Raw genomic sequence first — 24,669 nt, forward strand, 5'->3', positions numbered from 1 at the left:
AAATACCAGAGTTCAATGCTCCTCCAGGGTAGGGAGTCTGTTTCCTTTAACTTTTCATCCCTCAGCACCTACTCCCAAACCTGGCACAAAGCCTTTCCATGAATGTTTGTTTAAAGAGTGAAACAGGTGGGAGACAATGCATCAGGCCAGAGGGAGGGGGGGGGGGGGTATTTTTAGTTGTTGAGGGTGTTTGGATGCAAGGAGTCTCAGTCAATCCCAGCTAGAAAAAAGTTTTCTCTGCGGACAACATGGGAAGCAAGTAAATAATTTCTGATTCCCCCTGTGTACAGGAGCTGATGGCTCCCGAGACAGACATGGGGACCCGAGAACCTTCTGGGGAGTGAGGGGACTAAGCTGATGCCATATCTGAGCAGTCCTTGGGAGGAGGAGGAGGGAGAGGAGGAGAAAGAGGAGCAGGAGGAGGCGGAGCCTCCCGGCCAGCATCAGCTAGTGGAGGTTGGGAAGCCTCTCCTCTTTCCCCTCCCTGTCGCCTCCACCTGGCTCCTCCCCGCGTTGGCCAAGCTCCCCTCCCCCTTCCCCAAGGACAGTCTGCAAGGAAGCCGTGGCGGAGGAGAGCTAAGACTAAAAGGCAAGAGGGGCCCTTGGGTAAAGACCCCAGGGGAGAGCCGAGAGCGAGGTGGGGATGACCGTGCTGGGAGGAGGCGGTGGGGAGAACTGGAAGGAGAGGACGGGAAAAGAAGAGGGGGTACAGCATAAGAAACTGGAGGGCGGAGGGGGATGGGTAGAGGCCGTCGCGAAGAATCCTACCCTTTGGCTCATCTCCCCCGGCTTGCACGCACAGCCCCCCTCCCTGAGAAGCAGGGATGGGTGAGTGGTGCCCGGACCTCGTCGCCCTTGGTTGCCCGACTCCTGTCCTGGCACTCCTCCAATTCGAATCAGTGCACCTATGATGTTGCCTCCCTGTGTTTCTTCCTCCCGCGTGCTTATCTACACACATGTGGTTTTATATTTAGATTTTATGTCTGTGTATCTCTACGTGTGTGTCGCTGTGAACCTCTAAGGATGCTTATAGACGAATCTGCGTGCATTTTGGTATCCTGTACCTCTATAACTGGTTTGAGATGCAGGAGAAGAACCTGAGCTGTTTTTTTTTTTTGCAGGTCAGCACTCCTAACCGCCCCCCTTGTTATGGTGAATTCTCTCCCTCGCTGAAGCCCCCAGGGGGTGAATGATCCCTGGGGGGTTTGTAAGTGATGAGCTCCCAGAGTCAAAGAGGAAAAGAACTCAGGGGAAATGGGATCAGCATAGTCATGTTTTGTTCTTTCGTTCCCAAATTTTTGCCTTCCTCTTTGCACCAGCTACTTGGTTTTTCTTTCTTTCTTTGAACATCAGAGATTTGGACATGCACACTCTAGTAAATAGGAGAGTGTTTCTATCTCTGTGTTTATTGTATTCCTTTTGCTGTTTGTCATTATATGCTTTCTGAAGTCCTATTTGTATCTGTATGTCTTAGAAGTAGAATATGGAGCTATGTTTGTGTCAAAGCATATTAGATAAAAGTTTTCATATGTCTCTGTGCATTTTGTATTGTTTGTCAATTCACTAATGCTTTCAACAAGGATTTATTGAACTGTTATGTGCATGGACTTCACCAGGCTTTTGTAAGCTGCGGGAGAGTTTTTAAAAAATGAACATGATCCTTCCCTGGAGGATTGTTCAGTCTAGTTAGGGAAAATGGCTTATAGCAATCATCTATCCAGGGGTCTGCAAACATTTTTTGTAAAAGGCCAGGTAGTAAATATTTTCGTCTTTGCAGGCTACCTAGTCTTTGTCACAATAATCTACTCTTGTGGTAGCAGAAAAGCAGCCATAGGATGACATGTGAAAGAAAGAGAGTGGTATGGACACTGAAATCTGAATTTCATGTAATTTTCCCATGTTGTGACATTGTATTTTCAACCATGTAAAAATGTAAAAACCTTTTTTAGTTTGCTGCCATACAAAACCTTAGAAAGGGCTGCATTTGATCTTTGTGCTATATAGTTTGCGGATCCTTGATTTAGTCCAACATTTTTGACATATAAGAACCAATTTCAATATCACATAGAGGCGCCTGGGTTGCTCATTGGTTAAGCAGCTAACTCTCAATTTCAGCTCAGGTCATGATCTCAGGGTCCTAGAATTGAGCCCTGAGCCCCCAAGATGGGCTCTGCCCCCAGCAAGGAGTCTGCTTCAGGATTCTCTCGCTCCTTCTGTCCCTCCCCATCTTTCTCTCTCTCTCAATGAAATAAATAAATCTTAAAAAAAAAATACCACATAAAGTAGTGATTAAATGCTAAATGAATGATCCACTACCAGACACTATATGATTAGACGAGGTCCAAAAAGAATCTCTCCTTGCCCTGTGGTAGTCAGTGAAGGCTTAAAATAGACTTAATATTAATAGAATTGCGACTAGGACTGGTCTTAAATGATATTGATATTGATCTGATATTGATCTGTGGGATATTGATCTGTGGAAGGGCCAGGGTGGCCTTCCAGATGCGAGATGCAGTGTGCTCAAGTACACAAGTGGGAAGGAGCAAAGTAATGTTCAAGTGATGATGGAGCAGAAGATTTGTGGGAGCAAAGGTTGAAGGTGTAGATGAGGGCTAGATCACGGAAGCTTTGACTGCCAGTCTCGGAAGTTTGGACTTTATCTATGGATTATGTGTAGTATGTCTGAGAATCTGTGTCCCTTAATAATACTATGTGTATTTGTGTATGTATGTCTTCATGAGTGTCTCATTGCATGTATTTTATTGGCATATATTTGGATTTGTGTTTTTATGTGACCTATGTCTTTATCAGCAGCTACCCAGATTTCCCCAGATTCACAGCAGAAACATGAGCTGTGCTTAAAGGTCATCAGCCCCCGTTCAAGTGAATGCATCCTCTCTCCACTGAGGCCCCAGGGTCCGGTGACCTTCCCGTGGAGGTTTGTTTTGTATCTCTGATACAGTGGAGAAGGGAAATAAACAGAGGGAGAGCAGGTAGGCAGTCCAAGTGGGGAGAGGCAGCGAGGATCACAAAGAAGCGAAGGGTAAGGGAAGACATTAAGGGAGAAAATTAGGATTTGATAACCGTTTTGACTCTGAGAGTATGGAGGAGATAAATTTAAAGATTTAGGTTTTAGCCTGGGTAACTGGGAAAGTGATGATTTTGTTGACATTTTTTTGGATACAAAAGTATGTCTTGTGTGTTCCTGTGAGAAAGAGAAGCCTTGAAGACAAAAATAGGAAGGTGGTCACATGTACTGTGTCTATATCTATGTATAGGTGGCAGTGATTGTGGTACTCTTCCATCTGATAGCATGGAGTGTAAGGGGCAAGGCCTGAAGATGAGGTGGGAGATGCTCAAGAGTCAGGGAGCCTGAGAGAATGGAAGAAACTGGAATATCTTTTTTTTTTTTTTTTTGAAACTGGAATATCTTTAACCATTCCTGAGCCTGAACCATTGATTTGCGCAAGATCAAATGTGCATGTAAAACCCCAATCCCAGTTCCAGCCTAGCCCAATTCCATAAAACTGAACCCTAATCTTCCTGTAATCCAGCCTGCCCTCGCTTTTCTGCCTCCACTTAGCTGGATCTTGATCAATGCCCCAAACCTCATCTGATTCCTACAATCTGCAGCAGCCCTTCCCTTCATGAAAGGGAAGGATCTTTGAGGCTAACTTAACTTTCCTCCTTCCTTTCTCATTTCTGTTCAGTCAACTGCCCTTCCGCCTGACCTTAGCTTGTTCTTCAAATAGGCTCCAATTGAGGTGGGAAGGATTAGCCAGGACCTTTGCAGTGTTGGGTTTGATTACTGTGACATTTCAGCTTGTCACTCTGCGAGGGAGTGGCCCTCTTCTGGAAGAAGCCCAAAGCACCCAGGCTGTAAAGCCCAGAGTCAGTATAGTGAGAGAGCCTGACTGAGGTGGCTCTTGCCAGTCTAACAGAGCCATTTCCCGAGCACCTCCATCTTCTTGTGTCTTACCTGGTCCTTCCCTTGAATTCTAGAGTGGATCATGACCCATGAAGAGCACCATGCAGCCAAAACCCTGGGGATCGGCAAAGCCATCGCCGTGTTAACCTCTGGTGGAGATGCCCAAGGTAAGGAGGATGGCCCTGTTTGAGGAGGGACTGGGTGGCTGGTAGGCCCCCTTGAGTTTCTTGACTCCCTTCACCTGTAGAACAAAACTATCCTCCTTAATGTCCTTTTGTAGATTCACACTGGATTCCTGGGCCTTCCCCAAAATCTGTCAGGTCTAAGTCCCCAAGTGCTTCTGGATATTGTTTGCTCTAATTTACTCAAACCTTCATAACACTTCTTTCCAGATTTTTCTGAAGATTTGGGATCATTTGGGTCCTTTGGTACCTAAGAAAACAGGTGTTTCCTCAAGCAACATTAGAGACTGAAGAGATAAAATGGTTGAGAAAGCAGTAGGTGGATTCACTTCAAGCACATTGGAAGTGGTGGGGAAAGGGAGGGGCCCCTGAACTGGGATTTGGTGGGCCCTACCTAGACCCTTAGGTATTGCCTCCGATGTCTGTAGAGCTCCTGCACTGGCCAGAGGCCGGCACCTCACTCTGACAACACTAGAAATAGTTCTACTTCATTCTCAGGCTTTTTCCTCCTTTTCTGTTCCTTCAGCCCTCGAACAAACAGGAACAGCAGCAGTTAATCAGTGCAGATCCATGGGTCGGGGGTGGGGTGCAAAAAGCAGAGCCAAAGAGAACCCCTGTCTGGGTTGAGTCCCAGAAACCTGGAGGTCAGGAAAATCAGGTATATGGAAAAATGAAGTAGGAGATAGGGAATGTGTGATTTTTTTTTTCTCCTTTGATGATCTTGTATATTCTAGTTTATAATGCATTGGAGAGAGGTAGAATCACATTGGGAGGGATACCAGGACATGAAGACTGTGCTGGGAAGAAGACAGAAGGAAAGAGATTTCAGCTAGTCTCCCTTTCACTCTGCTCCACTCTCTCTAGGCATCCTAGACTTTGTGTTAAGGACTCACTTTTTTTTAGAGCCCCGTCTTACATGTTGTGAAGAAGTTGATTTCCTTGGGGGATTTGTAGTTTTAGGAGGAGAGATGACATATATTAGCAAAATTCTTACGTAAGGCTCATAAATAACAATAATCAAGTGTGCCTTAACCAAATAGAACCCACTCTGATAATGAAAGGCTAGACCTTGGTATGATTAACCAGGAAAAAGTTCCCAGAGAAGGTAGATTTCGAGAAACCGAACTCTTCGTTGAATGAATTCTTCATTTGGTAATGCCTGATACATAGTAAATGCTAAGTAAATGTTCCTAATTAAATGCAAAGGAAATTATTGAGCACCTGTATACCAAAAAGGATGGCGGGCACTAAGGATATATCCATGAAAAAGTCACATGTTGTCTTTACTCTTATGGTCCTTTTCTAAATGTAGATTTTAGATATGCTTTTTTAATTAATGTTCACTTAATTAAAACTGTGGCATATATCATGAATATGAGAATGCTAGAATGAGGACACATAGGAAGGAGGGCACAGAAGTCCGAGTTCAGGAATAGTGGCCAGATAAGGAATGCAGAGCCCTACTGGAGGCTGACCTGGCTTCTATTGCTTCTCTGTTCTCTCCTGGAAAGAATCCCTTGCTACATAAAGTCTGAGTGTTGACCCTAAAACCTTGGTAGGGTGGCCTGTGAAACTAGATTAAGTGAAGCAAGAGCCTGCTAAAACTCCAAGTGAGGTATCTGAAGTTAGGAAATTATGAAAAAGAAGGGCTTTCTGGAGAGGGAAATAGGGGGAAAAAAAAAAAGGAAAGAAAAGAAAAAAATGAGAGAGACCTAGGATATAACTTGGGTCTAAGAGCAGCAGAGCCCTTCCAGCTCCTGATCCTGAGCAGAGAAATCCTCATTCCAAAGGGACTTTCACCTGCTTTAAGGGAAGATTATCCTTCATGGAGGCAGGGGCTAGCATAGGCTGATTTCTGGAAGGCCAGCTGGACCAAGGCCTTCGGGATCCTGTGACAGGCACAGTGTGCCCAGGGAAATATCCCATTGCGGGCCACATAACATCACAGGTGCACATTAGTAGGATGAAACTAAGAGAGGCAGGGAAACAAAGCAGAAAACTCAAAGAAGAGCTGATAGGTCCCAATAGAAGGAGCAGCTCAAATACAGCAGTGGCCTGCCCAGAGATAGGGTTAATGATCTTCAGTTCTCCCAGGGAGAGGGCACAGAAATGATTTTGCCCCAGAGGCTGTGGGCCACGTGGGAGAGTGAGGTTGGGCTCTGTAAAATCCATAGAGGCCAACAGCTCTGTCATTCCCTGAGTTTAGCAAAGCTGATAACTTCTTAAAGCAGAAGAGAGGCCAGAAGTCAGACATCCTGAGCTCAGAAGCTGGGCTGAGTTGATACAAATCCTAATTCTTCTTTCAACCCAGGAATGACCCCAGCTCTGCTAAATCATACCACATTTGGCCGTATGACATTGGCTTGTTCTGGAAAGGATCTCTGTCATCTGCTCTAGCCCTCTGTCTTCAGATGGGCAGTCCATTCCGAATGCATGTTTATCCTGTTTAAAGTTTTTAAAGGTTTATAGGAACAGGGATTCAATTACCTCTCTGAATTGCTCTTCTAGGATTCATAATTTTAATTTGCATATTCAAAAGTGTCATTCAGATCTAACATTTATTTCTCATGTTGGAATTACCGGATTTTTTTTTCCTATTCAAAGTCCAGTTAAAATAGAAAGTTTTTAACATCTGCTTTCCAAAAGGTAGTGACTAAGTCATTTATTGTTTTTTTCTGTCTCATGTCATAGAGACCCATCACCCTTAGTTCTCCTCAAAGCCTCTTCCCTATAGGCTGTAATTAGAAACTCCAAAGTACGTGCCTCTGAAGTTCTCCAGAGCCCCTCCTGGCTGTACCCAGAATACCCCCTGGGTGGTGCCTGTAATCTTATCCTTCCTCTTGCTTCTAATAAGTCAGACAGCTGTGAATAGAGAGTTATTTAGGGTAACATGGAACGGCCAAGGAGAGTCTGGCCAGGACTGGTCTGGGACCAGTAATGTTAAGTAGGAGAGCCCAAAGAATTACTGGGACTCCCTAGAATAAGTTCCATATACATCCCAATCTGTGATTTCTAGGGAACTGAGAGTTAGAGATGCAGGTATAGGGGGCAAAGAGTCCTAAAACTTGGTTTCTAGGAAAACAACTGTCTAACTTAGAGGCAGGATGGATGACCTCTGGAAGGTTGAGGTAAGAGGGTAAAGAGAGGAGAGAAGAGAAAGAATCTTCTTTTCTTGTGGGATTTTGCTTCTGCCCAATGGATTTGGATATTTCCTACCTGCCATCTATTTACACTTAAAACCTTTTAAGTCACTTTTCTTAAATCTTTTCTCCCTACGCTTACTGAGCTTGGGAGTGGGAAGCAGTATTCTAACCTATGAATTCCAGAAGAATCTTATTTCCTTATTTCTTAAGATCACAGATTCATACTCCAGAATTTCAGGTATCCCATAGAGAATCCCACAGGCTTTGTGAAAGTCTAGAAAATAAAGGATAGTTTCATTTCTGTTCTGATCATACTGACTTTATTTATCCTTCCTAAGGCACTGATGGCTTTGCGTTGGCTCCATTCTTTTCACACACAGTCTTTCCCTAAAGCTTCTGAGAAGCCTGCTCCCATCACAGATTTTTCCCTTTTGATTCCTTCAATTTGGGGGTGTGAACCTAGACTTCTAGACCTCATGTGACTTTGCTTCAGTGGTGGCGGAAGTGAGCTTTGACAGTGGTGCTCACCAGAGACCTTGTGTGGCAAGCTGAGTCTTTTAGCTCTTACTGAGATCAATTATTGGAAGCATTCAGCACTGTTCCAGCTTCTTGCCACTGTCCCCTTTGGCTTCCAAGACATCGCTAAGACCTGGTTTCCCTTTTGTCTTTCTTGCTGCTCCTCCTCAGTTTCCCTCATGGATCTCATGTTCCCTGCCTATTCCTTCAGTATCAGTGTTGCTCCACATTCTATTCCTTGCCTTTCCCATTCAGGTTCTATCATTCTCTTGAGACAGCCTCTTCCAAGTCCTCATGGATGTCCCATAAGAACATCAAGCTCAAGCTCTCCCAGTACGAATGTGTCATCCACACCCCCACCTGCCTGAATCGAAGCCTGCCTCTGCTCAGTCAATTGCACCACAGTTTTACCCTTTGCCTGAGTCAGTCATGGGGCTTTTGCATTGTCCTCTCCAACACCCTGAAATCTTGTTTCCTAGATATCTCCTGTCCAGTGTCTTCTGTTTTGTCCCAAATGCCAGTCTCCAGTCCAAGCCCTCATCATTTTTTGCCTAGGCTGCCAGATAGTCATCTTATCCCAGCCTCCTCTGCATTGCTGCCACGCTGATCTTTCCAAGATGCAGGGAGCATCGTGTCTGTCCACTCTCACAATTGTTCAAAGATTTTCCATCATTTGCAACTTTTTTTTCCAGGTCACAGACTCCTTTAAGAATCAAATGAAAGCTGTGGACCTTCTCTCAAAGGAAATTTCCATGTCCAGAAAGCTTTCCATACAGTTTCCTGGGGTCCTTGAATTCCCTGAAACCATCATCTATGGATCCCTAGTCAAACCCTGGCCTGCAGAATAGGAGCCACACTCCCTCACGTGGCATGCAGATGTCTGCCTGCCTGTATAGCTTCCTCTCTCACAGCTTCCTGTCTTACATCTTATTTTTTATAGTACTGAATTACTTAAGGTGGTTTCTTGACCTTCACCTTCTTCATTTTTCACTGGCCAAAAAAAAAAGATTTGTAAGGAATTGCCACTGGGTCTGAGGCCAAGTGCTGTCTTATCTGGTATAACCTGACCTGACTTACTCCTGGCAGCTTGGATGCTCCTTCTCCTTGTTCCCACTGGCTTTGTACGTACCTCCCTCATAGGGACCTGTGTTGTAACCATCTTATACTCTTTGCAAGTCTTGAGGACCATTACCAAGTCCTTTATCTTCATATCCCTGGACTATATCATTCACTGCTGTTTCCCCAATGCCTGTAGTGTGTGGAGCACGGTAGGTGTTCAGTAAATATTTGCTCAATGAGTGCATGGACCTCCAGTTTAACTTGACACATATAGCCACCCGATACCAACTTTGTCAGTCTGCAAACCCCTGCAAATATTCTGATCTTTTTTATTTTATTCCATTCCAGGTAGTTTTGGATTTTGTAGTAGTTCATGATGGATTTTGGTCTGCTGCTGCAGATTTTCTAATTACTGGTTTCTCTAGTACTCACTGGTATATGATAATTCTCTAGGCAGGATTCAGGACCATAAGAATAGATTTTAGATTGAAACAAAACAACAAAAAAACATGCTAGGGAAGCATCTGAGGGAAGGTGGTTAAAATGGTTCATAAGAAATTGATCTATCGGGATCCCTGGGTGGCGCAGCGGTTTGGCGCCTGCCTTTGGCCCAGGGCGCGATCCTGGAGACCCGGGATCAAATCCCACGTCGGGCTCCCGGTGCATGGAGCCTGCTTCTCCCTCTGCCTGTGTCTCTGCTCTCTCTCTCTCTCTCTCTGTGACTATCATAAATAAATAAAAAATTAAAGAAAAAAAAAAAAGAAATTGATCTATCTTGGCTTCGACATTCCTTGAGCATCACTGTGAAGCCTCTCCTCACATTACAAGGTAGGATGGGTTACCAGGATCAAGACCTGGGAATGTCTTCTGTCTCTCACCAGGGAAGCTCTGCTTAGCACAGTTATCAGTAGCATTGGTTCTAATATGGAGGCCTTTACAGCTTGCTCCATGTCTTGTGTGTTATGCAGGGTAGTTCCTCCACTGTACTCTTGGGAGGGATGGTTCTTATTGCTGAGTAGCTCCTCAAAAGGAGTAATACTTCTATGGGAGAAAGGGGAAAGACTCTCCTCTCTGTTTTAGTCCTAATTGTTTCTCCCTGTGGAGAGACTGGCTCTGTGACCTTGACCTCTTTGAACTTCAGTTTCCAGATCTGTAAAATGGAGGCAACTTTAGGGTTGTGGATAGGATTAAACGAGATGACATTTGATGAGCGTTTAGCAGTGTCTCCCACTACAGTAAGCATTCAAGATTATAATTCCCAGATTGCCCTGTGAGGAGAGGTCTTAGGAAAGATGGGATTTGGTGGGGAGGAAGCTGACTAGGGGATATCTGGAGCTACCTCAACACTAAACATGGTAATTCAGTGTTAGTGGAGGAGAGTTTTCTAGATTCAGAGAAAAGCCTGAGAAATGGACTGAATTGTATCTTATAGTCCAGGCTGCTTTTCTCAGGAATAACCTCTTCCTGTTGTCTCTCCTCTCTCCTCACAGGTATGAATGCTGCTGTCAGGGCTGTGGTTCGAGTGGGTATCTTTACTGGTGCCCGTGTCTTCTTTGTCCATGAGGTTGGTTCTCTATTTTGTTCTCTGTTGTTCTTTCCCTATTTTCTGCTCCCCCTTCCCCACTTCCTGTTTCCTCACCTCCCAGTTACATGCTGTCTGACCTATCTCAGCTCCCTGTCTTCATGAGTGTCCCCTGCCATTCCAGTCTCCAATAACGATGGTGGGATCTGGGGACCTACAGACTGGGTCCTCATGTTGCCCATCCAGTTAAAGGAAGAAGTAACCCTCTCTTCCCCTAACCTCCACCAAGATAAAGAGAGAAGCTGAAATGAGTATTTCACAGAAAATTTAGGTATGTCCAGAGCTAGAGCCTTTGGAAAGAAGAGTCTCATCAGATTTCTGTAGTTTGCAAACCTTCTGAGGTTCTGACTCCTCTTTCCTTCTCTCCCTTCCCTCTCATTCTTTGTCCACTCTTCTTTCTGTAAATTTTATCTACCTTCTCCCAAATTTTATCTTTTCCAGTCCTATTTCTCTCTTGGCCTCCCTCCAACACCCTTCTCTTTCCCCTCTACTGTTAACAAAGCCATCTGTTATCTAGTTCCCTGGGAAGCAGATTGGAGGACATGGGATGAGCCATAAGCAAGAGGAATTAGGATGAAATACTAGGAAGGGCATCCTGACCTTTTGCAATTACAAGAAACTAGATGAGGGTCTTGAAAAGTTGATGTCTTCTTCCTTGCATAGTGTTAAATATGACAGTGTCATGGGCATCCAGGACTCAGTAATGGGAGGAGGTGACTTGATTCTCAAAAAGCTTCTTCCCAGGGATTCTATCTTAATCGTGGGGGTTTAGGGAGAACTGGCCTAGCAGGAGCTGAATGGCTGTAATGTGCCCCACAGGGTTACCAAGGCCTGGTGGATGGTGGAGATCACATCAGGGAAGCCACCTGGGAGAGCGTTTCGATGATGCTTCAGCTGGTATGTTCCAGAGGACTCCCATCCCGTATTTGTCCTGTCGTTGTTTCACCCCATTCTGGTTTGGCCTCATGGTTGCCCAAGTCTCCCCCCAACCCACAACAATGTGGCTCGACATGAAGGGTTCTATGACTAGAGAGGTGCCACAATTGCTCTTTACTCTTTGAGTTTGAAAACATCACCCTGTTTTCCTGCGGTGGCATGGGGGCAGGAATGCGGTCACAGGACAGTTTGCTCTTTAAAGAAAGGTCATAGGCAAGACTTGAGGAATTGGTAAGTAAGCAGGTCCTGCTCTGGGGTCACGGGGAAGGTCTGGCCATGAAAATAACTTTACCAGAGGACTGGAGCCAGAGCCAGAAGTAGAGCTGAAATCTGCCAGTCCTCATGTGATGGTGATAAGGTCACCTGAAACCAGAGTGTTTAAGGGAGGAAGAAACCAATATAGAGTTTCCAGAAACACCCTAAGATTATGCTGATTGCATCACAACCCCTTGAGCTACTTTCTCTAGGTCATATACCTATTTTCGGATTTACTGAAAGATCTACAAATTACATTTGTATCCCCATTCTTTACCTCTATCCTCTAAAAATCCATGGGAGGAAATTTAATGTGCAGTGCTTTGTGAAGGTTCTTTATAGGCAATAGTGCCTGCTGTAAAGTGGTCTGAGAATGAGCCAGACTTCTCCATCAATACTCCCAAAGTCATGGATGCCAGTATATATGATTTGTGAACCCTAAGTATACTTACCTCTTTTGGGGTATCTCTAAACCCCTGACAATCCTCAGAGCCATTTTTCCTGTGAATACCTAGGTCTTGTGTCTCCTTTCACTAGTGCCATAGATCCTGAAGAGCAGAGAGGAAAGAATTGGCAGTGCCTGGTTACAATTAGAAATCAGTGAGTTCAAAAGGGAAAAAGTACTACCAGGCACATTGGGATGAACTCCTAAGAATAGTTTGGATGCAATCTGATGCAGTCAGGTCCTAGGGAGAATTTCCAAAGACTGAAGCCAGTGCTATTTCATATGCTTCTAAGAACATGTGAAAGATGGAGATGATTCCAAAAGCCAACAGCATGTATGTGTTCCTTTGCTCCCCTTGAGGATAATCACTTTGATGACAATGCCTTCAATGAAATGGGTTGATCTGAGCAGTCTTCAAACAGGTGTAGCAGAATATAAGGAGTGACCCTGTGGTAGCTCAGCCAGTATCATTTCCCTCTCCTTTAGAAGGGACAAATGACCTGTAAGGATGTCAGGGCATGTCCTAGAAAGCCATGTGGTTATGACAGCCCATCACAGTGTTGGAATAGGGGAAATCTTAGCATGTTCAGCCAAAACTCAGCTTTCTCCTCTGGGGGCGGGGGGGACTCCTACCTCTTCCCCATAGGGTGGCACAGTCATTGGAAGTGCCCGGTGCAAGGATTTTCGGGAACGAGAGGGGCGACTTCGAGCTGCCCACAACCTGGTGAAACGTGGGATCACCAATCTGTGTGTCATCGGGGGTGACGGCAGCCTCACTGGGGCGGACACCTTCCGTTCTGAGTGGAGTGACTTGCTGAGTGACCTCCAGAAAGCGGGTGAGACGTGGTTGTCAGAAGCGTGTGCACCCCCACCCCATTGGAGGAGATCGTTACCCAGACACGAATGGGGCGGGGGGGTGGGTGGTCCTTGCTCTCCTCACTGTGCCACTGCCTGCGGTGCCCACTGGCTGCGGGTCCTCTCTGCCCATGTGTTCTTTAGGCATGCCAGGCCCCTCACCCGGCGGCTCCTGGCTTCTTGTCTTTGTCAGGTAAGATCACAGCGGAGGAGGCTACGAAGTCCAGCTACCTGAACATCGTGGGCTTGGTGGGCTCAATTGACAATGACTTTTGCGGCACTGACATGACCATCGGCACCGACTCTGCCCTGCACCGGATCATAGAGATCGTGGATGCCATCACCACTACTGCTCAGAGGTGAGGGGGCCTGCAGAGAGGCAGCTGGAACTGGCTAAAGGGCTGGGGTTGGAGAAGAGGCACGCACTGGAGCTGCAGGCCATAACGACCAGTTTTCTGGTGCCGGGACACTCTAACAAAGAGTGATCTCTAGGGCCTGAGACTGCACTGCTGTCTGAATGCTGTAGGCTTGCGTCTTCTCACCATCTAGCCTACTGGCCACACTAGCTCTGGGGGCTTTGACACCCAAAGGATGTCCCAGGATTAGCGTCCAATCTGAGACAAATCTGGGGAGCCCCACACCTCAGCCACCCTTTTCAGCTGTGTCATAGCGATTGTGGGGGCTGTCGCTGCCACTGCTCAGAGTAGGGGGTGCGGGGGAGGCAGTGTGCGAGACTGGGAGGACAGAAGGTCACACTTTGCCAAGGCAATCCCAGGGGATTCCAGACCGGTCAAGTCCTCACTTCTTCACTTCTGTTCCCTTTCCCTCCTTCCCTTCCTGGGCCCCCTGGGCCCCCAGAACAGAGCCATAGGACTGACCCCTTTCACTGCACGTTTCAGCTCCCCGTGGCTGATGTGTTTCTCCTAGGTCTTCCTGGCTCTCGGGGAGCCTGCTGGAAGGTCTAGTGGCATCTCCCAGGGAGGTTACCCATCCTGGCTCTGGGGGCGGCTTGATCCTGGCCGTAGGGACAGTAGGATTGTGTCAGCCCTGTGTCTGTCTCTTGCAGCCACCAGAGGACGTTTGTGTTGGAAGTGATGGGCCGGCACTGTGGGTAAGATCATCTGGACTTGCTGCTTCTGAGGAGTCAGCACTAACCTTCTCTTCCCCGGAGGATCCAGGGAGGTCTCCCGGGGGAGCAGATCTGGAGGGGCCCACGCTCCTCTGGCTGGGGCCCCGTTTCCCTGCTTCCACCCCAACTGTGTGCGTGTGTGTATGTGCACAGGCCCACTCCAGCATGAGAGGACACCCAGTGCTCTGAGGTCTGATGCCACTGTGGTAGGGTGGCATGACTAGAAGGTGCCCTTCAGGGACAGAATCTCACTGAGAAGCTGTCTCAGCGGTGCTCCCACCTCCAAGAATAAAACCACAGGTCCTCAGACCCTTCACCAACTATGGGGCCAGGCAACCTAACCTGCAGGGTTCGGGTGAGGCTCTTGGTGGAGTGGGGCTCCCCACCTGATGCTTCTGCCTCTCCTCTTAGATACCTGGCCCTTGTCACCTCCCTCTCCTGTGGGGCTGACTGGGTTTTTATTCCTGAATGTCCACCAGATGATGACTGGGAGGAACATCTTTGTCGCCGGCTTAGTGAGGTACTGGCACTTCTTTCTTTCTTTTTTTTTTTTTTCCCTTAAAAAAACCCTTGCCGGGATCCCTGGGTGGCGGTTTGGCGCCTGCCTTTGGCCCAGGGCGCGATCCTGGAGACCCGGGATCGAATCCCACGTCGGGCTTCCGGTGCATGGAGCCTGCTTCTCCCTCTGCCTGTCTCTCTCTCTCTCTCTGTGACTATCATTAAAAAAAAAAAAAAGAAACTTTAAAAAAAAAAAAAACCTTGCCTGTCCCGCTGATGATGCCCTTCCCATCCATCAGTTTCACCCCACTGACCACTCTTCTCTTTGTTCTTGACCAGACAAGGACCCGGGGTTCTCGTCTCAACATCATCATTGTGGCTGAGGGTGCGATTGACAAGAATGGGAAACCAATCACCTCAGAAGACATCAAGGAGGTTAGTATCCATGAAGCCAAAGAGGCCGGATGCCATCCTGCCCACGCCCTTCCCTGGTGGTTTCTGAATCTCCCCTTAGTCCTTCTGCACATCTTTCCCCAAGTTTCCTGCCCCCTAGTTTCCAAGGAATCATTACAAGAGGTTAAACCATCTGTGGTTTATCTTAGTCTCTGCTAGTTTTTGGTCTCTGACTCTGTGTCCTTCTGTCTTCAGCTGGTGGTAAAGCGTCTGGGATATGACACTCGGGTCACTGTCTTGGGGCATGTGCAGCGGGGTGGGACCCCATCAGCCTTCGATCGAATCCTGGTAAGTCTTGGGGTTCTGTGGCCCTCACATCTTTGGACCCACAACTTGCAGGACTGCACTTCACCACGACAAGGGCTTACACTTTTGACTGTGCCACCCACCACCAGCCTCTGGACTGCGGTGGCCCTTGACCCATTCCCATACATTTAAGAATTCCCTTCTGTTGTAAAAACTGATGGGAACCTCTATGCTCCCTGAACGGTGAGGTCTCATATCTCCGCTTCGAGCATTAGTAACATTAAGATCTAACTCAGACACTCAGATTGAACCCTCGTATCTGACCTGCATTGGAAGAGAGAGGCCATATTCTTTCTTGCTTTATCAATAAGAAGGAACTGTTATCAAGCCTCAGTAATCTCCTTGATTGCTACATTGGATGTGTTTCTCTGGAACCAAATAGAATTCTAACGGCAAGAGGATGAAGAATTATCAAGCTATAGATGAAATCTGAGTAGGGAGGCAAAGCCCAGCAAACTCTTGGCTGTGGTCCTTAAATGTGCAGCTCCGCCCTGTGATTTGGAAGGGCCTTGAGTGCCCTGGCTCTCCAGGCCGAGTCCAGATGGGGAGGCCTGAACAGACTTGTCTTTGGTTCCTGGGCTCCCACAGGGCAGCAGGATGGGTGTGGAAGCAGTGATGGCGCTCTTGGAGGGGACCCCGGACACCCCGGCCTGCGTGGTGAGCCTCTCTGGTAACCAGGCTGTGCGCCTGCCCCTCATGGAGTGTGTGCAGGTGGTAAGTACTGACCTCGGCTCCCCTTCGTAACAGCCCCGAGCCTATCTTTGAGCTGGAGCTTAGAGGGAAAGAGACCAAGTTCCAAGGCCACTAGAACAGGAGCAGATGGAAAGGCAGCATGGTGTAGTTAGAGTGAGGTGGGGAAGAGCAGAATAGGCTTTGCAAAGAAGCCGCCACCTCGCTGAGCCTCAGCGTCCCCGTCTCTAAGTATTCCACAGGAGAGATGCTGACCCTACCAAGTAATGAGACCCAATATCGCGTAAAATCCAACCTCGCATCCAAGATTTTGCAATGTCTTGGCTGGAAGAGAAATGCAGTCTCTCTCCAAACATGAGTAGAAGCAGGGATGTTATTAAGGTCTGGCTGGCTGGCTTCTATGTTTCTGTGATTTATTTATTTATTTTTAAAAGAGATTTTATTTATTCATGAGAGACACAGAGAGAGAGAGAGAGAGAGAGAGAGAGAGGCAGAGACACAGGCAGAGGGAGAAGCAGGCTCCATCCAGGGAGCCCGATGTGGGACTCGATCCCGGATCTCCAGGATCACACCCTGGGCTGAAGGCAGGCACTTAACCGCTGAGCCACCCAGGCACCCCTGTTTCGGTGATTTCTACTTGGACATGCTTCTCTGAAGCAACGTGAGGTTTCTAGCACTCATCCTGAGGGCTGTTACAAGGAGTGGAGGGGATGTTTGGGATGGGTGTGACGCAGTACCCGGAAAATGCTGTGCTCAGGGAGTGGTGGCTCTGGTGATGAAGGAATCAGTCCTCGGATGCCACAGAGCAGACCGCGTGGCTGGGGGCTAAGGGGTCTGGCTGGCTGATCCTCCGGGCTGGCTCCCCGCTCCTGGCCTGCTTCTCTCCGAGGCTCAGAGTGTCAGCAACCTACAGCACAGACACGCTCCAGCCTTGCTTGGGACTGCATATCCAAAAGCCCAAGAGCTAATGCACCAGAAATCAGTAGCTGGGAAACACATGGCAGGGATCAGCCTTTCTTCCTAACCACGCTGTCTGGGGGGGGTCTTCTTCAGTCATTCAGTTCAGAGGCTGCTTTGAGGTTGGGGCCCTGGGTGTGGAATGGGGAAGAAAGCTCTTCTACTGCTGAGTACTCCTCTGCTCTGCCCAGGTTCTAGTAAGTAGAGCACTGAATCAGCTCCTTCCTTCTGCTGCTCATTACTCCACAAATTAAAGAAAACCAAAGATATCTCTTTCTGTGAAAGCTTGGAGCACATAGAAAAGGTGGGGTGCATGGTGGGCAGCATCTTTGCAGAAGCGCAGAGACAGGCAGGGTCTTACCACCGGGCAGAAATCCTGCTGTGTAAAGGGCCTTGCCTCCTAGTTGTGACTCTTGCCGTGTTCCTTCCTCAGACCAAGGATGTGACCAAGGCCATGAACGACAGGAAATTCGATGAAGCCATGAAGCTGAGAGGCCGGTGAGGGGATGACCAGAAGCTCAGTAGCTACAGAAAACAGACTACTGGAGTGAAGAAAAAAAAAAAAATTGGACATAGCTTCAGACCCAAAATAGGAGCTTCTGCTTCTTTCTCTTGTGATTGTCTCTGCAACAGTTTCTTCCCCCGGAGCATGGGCTGTGGGGTGACCGGGAGGCACGGACCACCCCAGGGATGCTCTCCCTGGGATTGGCCTTCTGTAATCTGGTGTTCGTGTGTGTGGATTCCAGCTAGTTTTGCCCTTTCTCTAGGCGAGGGGCAGCGTCTCAGGCTGAGCGCAGCGCGCGGGAGGGGAGCACTCTGGCCGGGGTTGATTAATTTGTGGCCCCTTATCAGCTCCTGTCGAGTGCCTGCATGACCCGGTTATATCCCTTGAGCTTTGCCCCATGGAACTTTCACACTCAGAGCAAAACTTCAGACCCCCTTGGCTGCTGGCCAAGAGGAGTGGCCTGAAGTCCCCTCCACCCCCCACCCCGTACTTTTTACAGGAGCTTCATGAACAACTGGGAGGTGTACAAGCTTCTGGCTCACATCAGACCCCCCGTCTCAAAGACATCGGTGAGCTCTCTGCCCTTGACCCTTCTCTTGGCCTCCCTGTGTGTCCGCTCCTGCAACCTCTAGCCATGCCGGCTTCCTTGCCCCCGTCATCTTCGGTACAGGGTCCCTGACCCTGTGAAGAACTCTGCTCGTAGCCACCCCAGATACCAGCCCCGTGATCCCAGTGTGCCCTGGTTGTCTCTAACCCAAGACCCACATCCAAGTTAGGACTCCCAAGGTAGCATGCAAGGAAGGGAAAGAGGCTTATGTCGTATTTCCTCTGAGCAAGGCTGGGAATAATCACACCTGGGTGTACCTAAGCCGCTTCTTCCATGGAAGGCGTGGCTCTCAATATGTAATGTATATCAGAATCATCTGGGCTGCTTATCAAACATGCAGGTTGCTGGATCCTTCCCTCAGAGAGGATTTAGATCTGGGGCAGGGCTCAGGAATATGCAGGTTTAACAGGCACGAAGATCAGGTAGTCCAAGGATCACGCTTTGGAGATGCTGCCCAGGAAGGCCTCACCATTACGGAATGAATGGGGCCTGGGGTCAGGGACAGTGGCTTTACTTACTGACTTGTGACAGAGTTTTGCCTCCATGGTACGAGGAGACGGGCCGTGCCGGCGCTCCCAGGGACAGGGTGTGTTGTCCAGAGGCAGATATCCTCGTCCTAGGACCATGAGGGACCCAGAGTTCAGCTGCCCTTACTGACCTGTCCCCTCCCATCTGCTGGTGTTTCTGTCCCATCTTTGCCCTGCTTCCTCTCGGCTTCCTCCTCCCCAGGCTAGCATGCACACGGTGGCCGTGATGAACGTGGGTGCCCCAGCCGCAGGCATGAATGCTGCCGTCCGCTCCACCGTGAGAATTGGCCTCATCCAGGGCAACCGGGTGCTGGTTGTGCATGATGGCTTCGAGGGCCTGGCCAAGGGTCAGGTACGGGGACCAGAGGGACGGAGGGCCAAGGAGTGGTCGTGGCGAGGGGAAGCATAGCAGGGCGACCTATCCATTTTCTTCCTTTCTACACTCCCCCTCCCCCCGCCCCTCACTGCCTTCCATTGTCTGCGTTGTTTTCGTCTCAGGGTTTGAGCAGAAGTAGCTACTTAATTTTAAGGCAGTATAAACAGGCAGGAGCCACATACGTGATTTAATTCTCTATCCCAAAGCTCAGTGCGGCGCCCGGCATAAGTAGGTGCTTAGTATTTGTGAACGAGCCCGTAAGGGTGGAAGGAGTTCATTGGGGTGGGGAAGAGCCGGTGCCTGGCGTTCCTCTTCCAAGGGGTTGGGGTTGGGGTGGGCTCAGAGCTCAGGGAGTGGTGCAGACCTGCGCAACCCTCTCCTGCAGATCGAGGAGGCTGGCTGGAGCTATGTGGGGGGCTGGACTGGCCAAGGCGGTTCCAAACTTGGGACTAAGAGGTAAGTGGCACCCTAGGAGCACCTCCTCTGGGTCAGCCCTGAAGATTCCCCATGAAGTATAGTGTCGGTTCATTAGGTCAGCGTCCCCACGCTTGCGGCTGCCTCAGTGAATTAGCAGCTCTGGCAACTTAAAGCCCCAGGGCGGACCCCTGGGCAGCGGTGAGAGGTGGCAGAGGGAAGGGGCACAAGTCCGGAAATATACATCAAGCACCTCCTGAGTCTAGCTTTTCTCTCCCTCAATTTTGCTGTCTCCTCTCCCCATCGCCCGCCCCTGCCCCACCCCGCTCAACCAGGACTCTGCCCAAGAAGAGCTTTGAGCAGATCAGTGCCAACATCACTAAGTTTAACATTCAGGGCCTGATCATCATCGGGGGCTTTGAGGTGAGTGCCTTGCCGTTTCTTTCCCTCTGCACCGCCCCCCCCCCACTCTCACTCCCCCCCTCACCGCCACCCCTGCTGTGGTTCTTCTTTGCAGGCTTACACTGGGGGCCTGGAGCTGATGGAGGGCAGGAAGCAGTTTGATGAGCTGTGCATCCCGTTTGTGGTCATCCCTGCTACGGTGTCCAACAACGTCCCTGGCTCGGACTTCAGCGTGGGCGCTGACACAGCCCTCAACACTATCTGCACGGTGAGAGCCCACCGCCGCCCCCCTCCCCCCCCAGGCCTCGGGCTGGGACTGTAGTCCCTGGGCTGCCTGTGCTCCTAGAAAGTGAATGGCTCTTTTTTTTTTTTTTTTCTAATTTAAGATTTTATTTATTTATTTGAGAGAGAGAGAGAGCATGAGCAAGGGGGAGGGACAGAGGTTAGAAGCAGGCTCCCCGCTGAGCAGTGCTGTGCTCAGTCCCAGGACCCCAAGATCATGACCTGAGCTGAAGGCGGACACTTAACCAACTGAGCCACCCAGGTGCCCCAAAAGTAACCTCCTTTTTTGCTACCAGCCAAGCGAGTGTTTGAAAAGTGCTTCTTGAAGCGCAGGCCTTTTCCCAGACTTTATTGGACCACATATGGGGCTCATTCTCACCTGTGAGTCTCCATCCTAGAAACCTGCTGAATGGTTTCTCCTTCCTGAGGGCCTGTGGCCTAATTTCCCCACTCTGAGCGACAGAAGGGCCGAGTACGGCTCCCTTCTGAGGAGAGGACTTCCACAGCCTGGTTGGCAAGCGGGGCTGCCGTCCCTGAAGGCAGGAATGTGATGAGGCGTAGGGGCTGGCTGGCCTGGGGAGGAGTTGGGTTGCTGCAAGGGCCAGAGGAGGGACGAGGATCAGATCCTGGGCCCGTCTAACTAGGACCCACTGTCTTTGCAGACCTGTGACCGCATCAAGCAGTCAGCAGCAGGCACCAAGCGGCGAGTGTTCATCATTGAAACTATGGGTGGCTACTGCGGCTACCTGGCCACCATGGCAGGCCTGGCCGCTGGGGCGGATGCTGCCTACATTTTTGAGGAGCCCTTCACCATTCGGGACCTGCAGGTAGACGGCCACCCGGGGCCTGTAACATAGCTCTGTCCGCACTGTCCCCACAGCAATCTGGTCCGTGGGGCCCTGCTAGGAGACTGCGAGGAGCGGCACGCAGGCATTTCCCAGCATCACCTCACACACACACACAACCACAGCTCCTGTCGTAGGGAGCATTTGTTGCGAAGGATGGCATGTTGCTAAGCCCTTCTCATGTGTTTTTGCATTTTGTCTTCAAAACAGATGTGCAGGAGAGTTATCATCTCCATGTTACAGACGAGAACCATTTAGAGACGTTAAAAGCCTTGTCTAAACTGGCAAGGTGGTTTAACTAGCAGAGAGTCAGTCTTTCTACAGCATCAGGCCACCCCTCCAGATTTCCCTTGCTCCCAGGCTCTTTCCTGTCACTTCCAGGGTGGGGGCGCTCCGACTCCTGTTCCACAGAGAGACCACATGATCCTAATTTTCCAAGATCTCAGTTCGCTGGAGGAAAGAAGAACCACCAAGTGGAGGGGCAGCGGGCTGAGGGAACTCCCTAATCTGAAAACCCAGCCAACCCCTGCCAGGGAGGAGGGTGGGAATCTTCCTCCTGTACCCCCGACTCAAAGCCCAGATGAAGGAACTGGTTCCTCCCCGGTCAATGACCACTGCACACACACAAGCAAACCATTTAAAGAGCGACGTTGGGAGCGAGAGTCAGCCCCGAGGGAACCGGAAACCCCTGGGAAGGGACACTGGGAGCGGGTGGAAAGGCAAAAACTGGCAGTTGCCACAGCTGCCTCAGACTTGCCTCCTTCCAGCTCAGCCTGTCTCGTTCGGAATCTGTTTAAATTTCTGTCTGCTGAACTTCTTGTAGGGACGAGACAGGATCGCAGACAGCTGTCTTCTGTGTCTCCGCTTCTAGAGAGAGAGGCCTGGTGGGGAACCAGAGAGCTAGGCACGTGCCCAGCCTCATCCACTCCCAACTAGGCTTAGGATTTGCTCTCTTTGTTTTCAGGCAAATGTTGAACATCTGGTGCAAAAGATGAAAACAACTGTGAAGAGGGGCCTGGTGTTAAGGTACCTCATCCACGGCTCGTTCCTGAGTGAAGAGACAATAGGCTCTGGCTCTAGCCCACAGGCTGCACCCACGCTCGGGACACCCCTGGGGAATTTGGATACAAAGGGAGAGAACCTGAGCCACGGGAGGAGATGGAAAAAGCAGGAAAGGGTTGTGAGGGATGGATGGGGAGATGACCAGAGTCAGGCTTTTGGTGTCTACTTGGCAGGAATGAGAAGTGCAATGAGAACTATACCACGGACTTCATTTTCAACCTGTACTCTGAGGAGGGGAAGGGCATCTTCGACAGCAGGAAGAATGTGCTCGGCCACATGCAGCAGGTAGGGAAGGTGTCCCCATCCTGCCCCTCACCAGATGGCCATACCCTCCGTGGCCACTGGGTCTCCCACTGGCCTCCAATCTGCCGGAGGCCATTGGTGCCACCATAGAGCGTGAGCCTGCAATTTCTTACTGTCATAGGACCTGAATATCTCTACTCTGGAAATAGCCTTAGAGATGATGTGGTCTGTCCTCTCCACTTAGGGCAGGGTGGGCTGGATAATTCTTCATAGCGGGTGGCTGTTGTGTGCACTGTGGGATCCTCTAGGGACATCCGTGGACACTACCTCCTGGAGGCCCGTAGCACCTCCTTCCAGAGTTGTAACAACTACAAAAATGTCTTTAGACATTGCCAGATGTCCCCTGGGAGGGAAAGTCACCTCCAGGTGAGAACCACTAGTTCAGATGAAGAACATGAGGCCCAGAGAGGAGAAACAAGCCTGGGTGAGAGCCAGGGCACCTATTCCAGGGCCCTTCCCACCACACCACGCTGCCTTCCAGAAGGAACCTGGGGCGTGCGCACAGGGACCTCGCTGGTGTGGGCTCCATCTCCACGAACTGGGGTTTCCGGGGGAAACGGACACCTTTCTACCAGCCACGTTCAACCCCCACACCTATGGTGGGTCTCACTCCCTGATGGTACTAGTGGTCTTAGGCCTCCCCATCCAGTGTCTCCAGCCGATGCTGCTTAAGTGCGGACCCCAATAGTACCCTTAAGAATGGGGTACTATTGGATAAAGTATGGCCACCTCGTCCCCGCTTCCCACCTACGTTCGCTTAGTTCAGAGAAAATCTATGTGGCATTTTATGTTATTGTGAGGTGCTCCCAAGGGCATCCATATTGGTTCCTAAGGAACGCTTCTGTGTCATTGATGATGGTGACTGACAAAGGTTGCTCAGAAGTGACTGAATGGCCAGACGCGAGGTGAAGGAACAGGAGCTGACAGCTGTGGAGCTAGAAGAGGCAGCTGTGAGACCAGTTACCCCCTTGTCTAATTAGTCACCCTTACTCCTGATAAATGGCCACACCTGCTGTGCCCGCACACTCTGGTGCTCAGCACTGTCTCAGAATTTTCTTTCAGAGTTAGACTTCTGGATTCCTGTTACTGGCCATAAATCTGAGGCCTTTTCTTTATCTCTGTATGTTCAGGTATCTCTGCTACTTGATTAGAGTCTTTCCTCTGTAATCTTTATGCTTTTTTTTCCAGGGTGGGAGCCCAACTCCATTTGACAGGAATTTTGCCACTAAGATGGGCGCCAAAGCTATGAACTGGATGTCTGGGAAAATCAAAGAGAGTTACCGTAATGGTAGGTTGGGAAAGAGGGGAAGCCCCCTCCACAGAGGCTGGTTCCCCATTACTGAAGCTTACTGATCGTCCTTCATTGCAGGGAGGATCTTTGCCAATACGCCAGACTCGGGCTGTGTTCTGGGGATGCGTAAGAGGGCTCTGGTCTTTCAACCAGTGACTGAGCTGAAGGACCAGACAGATTTTGAGTGAGTACATCTGCTTCCCTGGTAGTTTCAGGGTCTACTCTTCCCAGCCTGTGTGCTGCCTTCAATCCTCATCCTAGGACTAACACCGTCATCACACCTATTTCAGATCTTAACCCTGTGCCCTAAAATCCGGCCTCTTCTACTCAACTTCTTTCCATAAGCTTTGGATAGAAGTCAGTTGGGGTGCTAAAAGCTGAAATCATCTCTCTCATTTCTCTGTAGTCACCGCATCCCCAAGGAACAGTGGTGGCTGAAGCTGAGGCCCATCCTCAAAATCCTAGCCAAGTACGAGATTGACTTGGACACCACAGAGCACGCCCACCTGGAGCACATCAGTCGGAAGCGATCCGGAGAAACGTCTATCTAACCCTCTTTGGAGTGAGGGTCATGGATTGTCTGATCATGGTCAGCTCACCCCCTGATAGATCCAAGTCCATGTATCCCCAAGTATTTAGCTCATTTTTCTTTAGGTTTCCTTTTATTCTGCAACTGTAGCCATGACCAGCTCTGGCCAGGGAGCTGGGGCAGTGGGCAGTGAGTAGAGGCTCCTTTTAGGTGGAATTTATCAACTTCTACCCCAGCTTCATCTGTCACACAAGACTGGGCTCCTCTAGTGCTACTGCTAGATTTCAGCTACTCGGTTAGAATTTTCCTGAAAATAAGCTTTATTTATTTCTTTGTGATAACAAAGTCTTGGTTCCTCTACTGCAGTGACAAACAATAGCTACACTAATAAATGCCAACTGGTCACTGTGCTTTTGGTTCTCCTGTTGTCACTTTCACAAGTGAATGTCATCCTGTCAACCCTAAGGACTGGACTCTGCTCAGACACCTGGGAAAATGCAGCCCATACGATCACCCCATGTACCTCTCTCCACCTCATGGCTTTCGTCCCCCCACAGCATCTCTTGGCTATGAACATAGGGATCTAGAACAT

The 24,669-nt window shown here is 49.3% G+C and overlaps 1 protein-coding gene across 2 annotated transcripts; it reads left to right on the top strand.

Moving 5' to 3' along the window:
- The first annotated feature begins 525 nt into the window (after positions 1-525).
- Positions 526-24,487, top strand: PFKM (phosphofructokinase, muscle). Of its 2 annotated transcripts, none has more exons than XM_041735370.1 (23): positions 526-589; positions 4,003-4,095; positions 10,319-10,392; positions 11,230-11,307; positions 12,693-12,882; positions 13,095-13,260; positions 13,968-14,012; positions 14,442-14,550; positions 14,868-14,963; positions 15,177-15,269; positions 15,876-16,001; positions 17,368-17,432; positions 17,939-18,008; positions 18,776-18,925; positions 19,335-19,405; positions 19,699-19,786; positions 19,881-20,033; positions 20,710-20,874; positions 21,857-21,918; positions 22,128-22,239; positions 23,446-23,545; positions 23,627-23,732; positions 23,955-24,487. In XM_041735370.1, exons 2-23 carry the CDS (start codon positions 4,011-4,013, stop codon positions 24,097-24,099), a joined length of 2,349 nt encoding a protein of 782 aa, XP_041591304.1. In that variant the 5' UTR covers positions 526-589; positions 4,003-4,010; the 3' UTR covers positions 24,100-24,487. The 2 variants fall into 2 exon arrangements, with proteins under 2 accessions (XP_041591304.1, XP_041591305.1); XM_041735371.1 differs by lacking the exon at positions 526-589 and adding an exon at positions 2,829-2,938.
- Positions 24,488-24,669: the final 182 nt, after the last annotated feature.

The sequence above is a fragment of the Vulpes lagopus genome, chromosome 21 (assembly GCF_018345385.1).
Source record: "Vulpes lagopus strain Blue_001 chromosome 21, ASM1834538v1, whole genome shotgun sequence".
Taxonomy (NCBI): Eukaryota; Metazoa; Chordata; class Mammalia; order Carnivora; family Canidae; genus Vulpes; species Vulpes lagopus.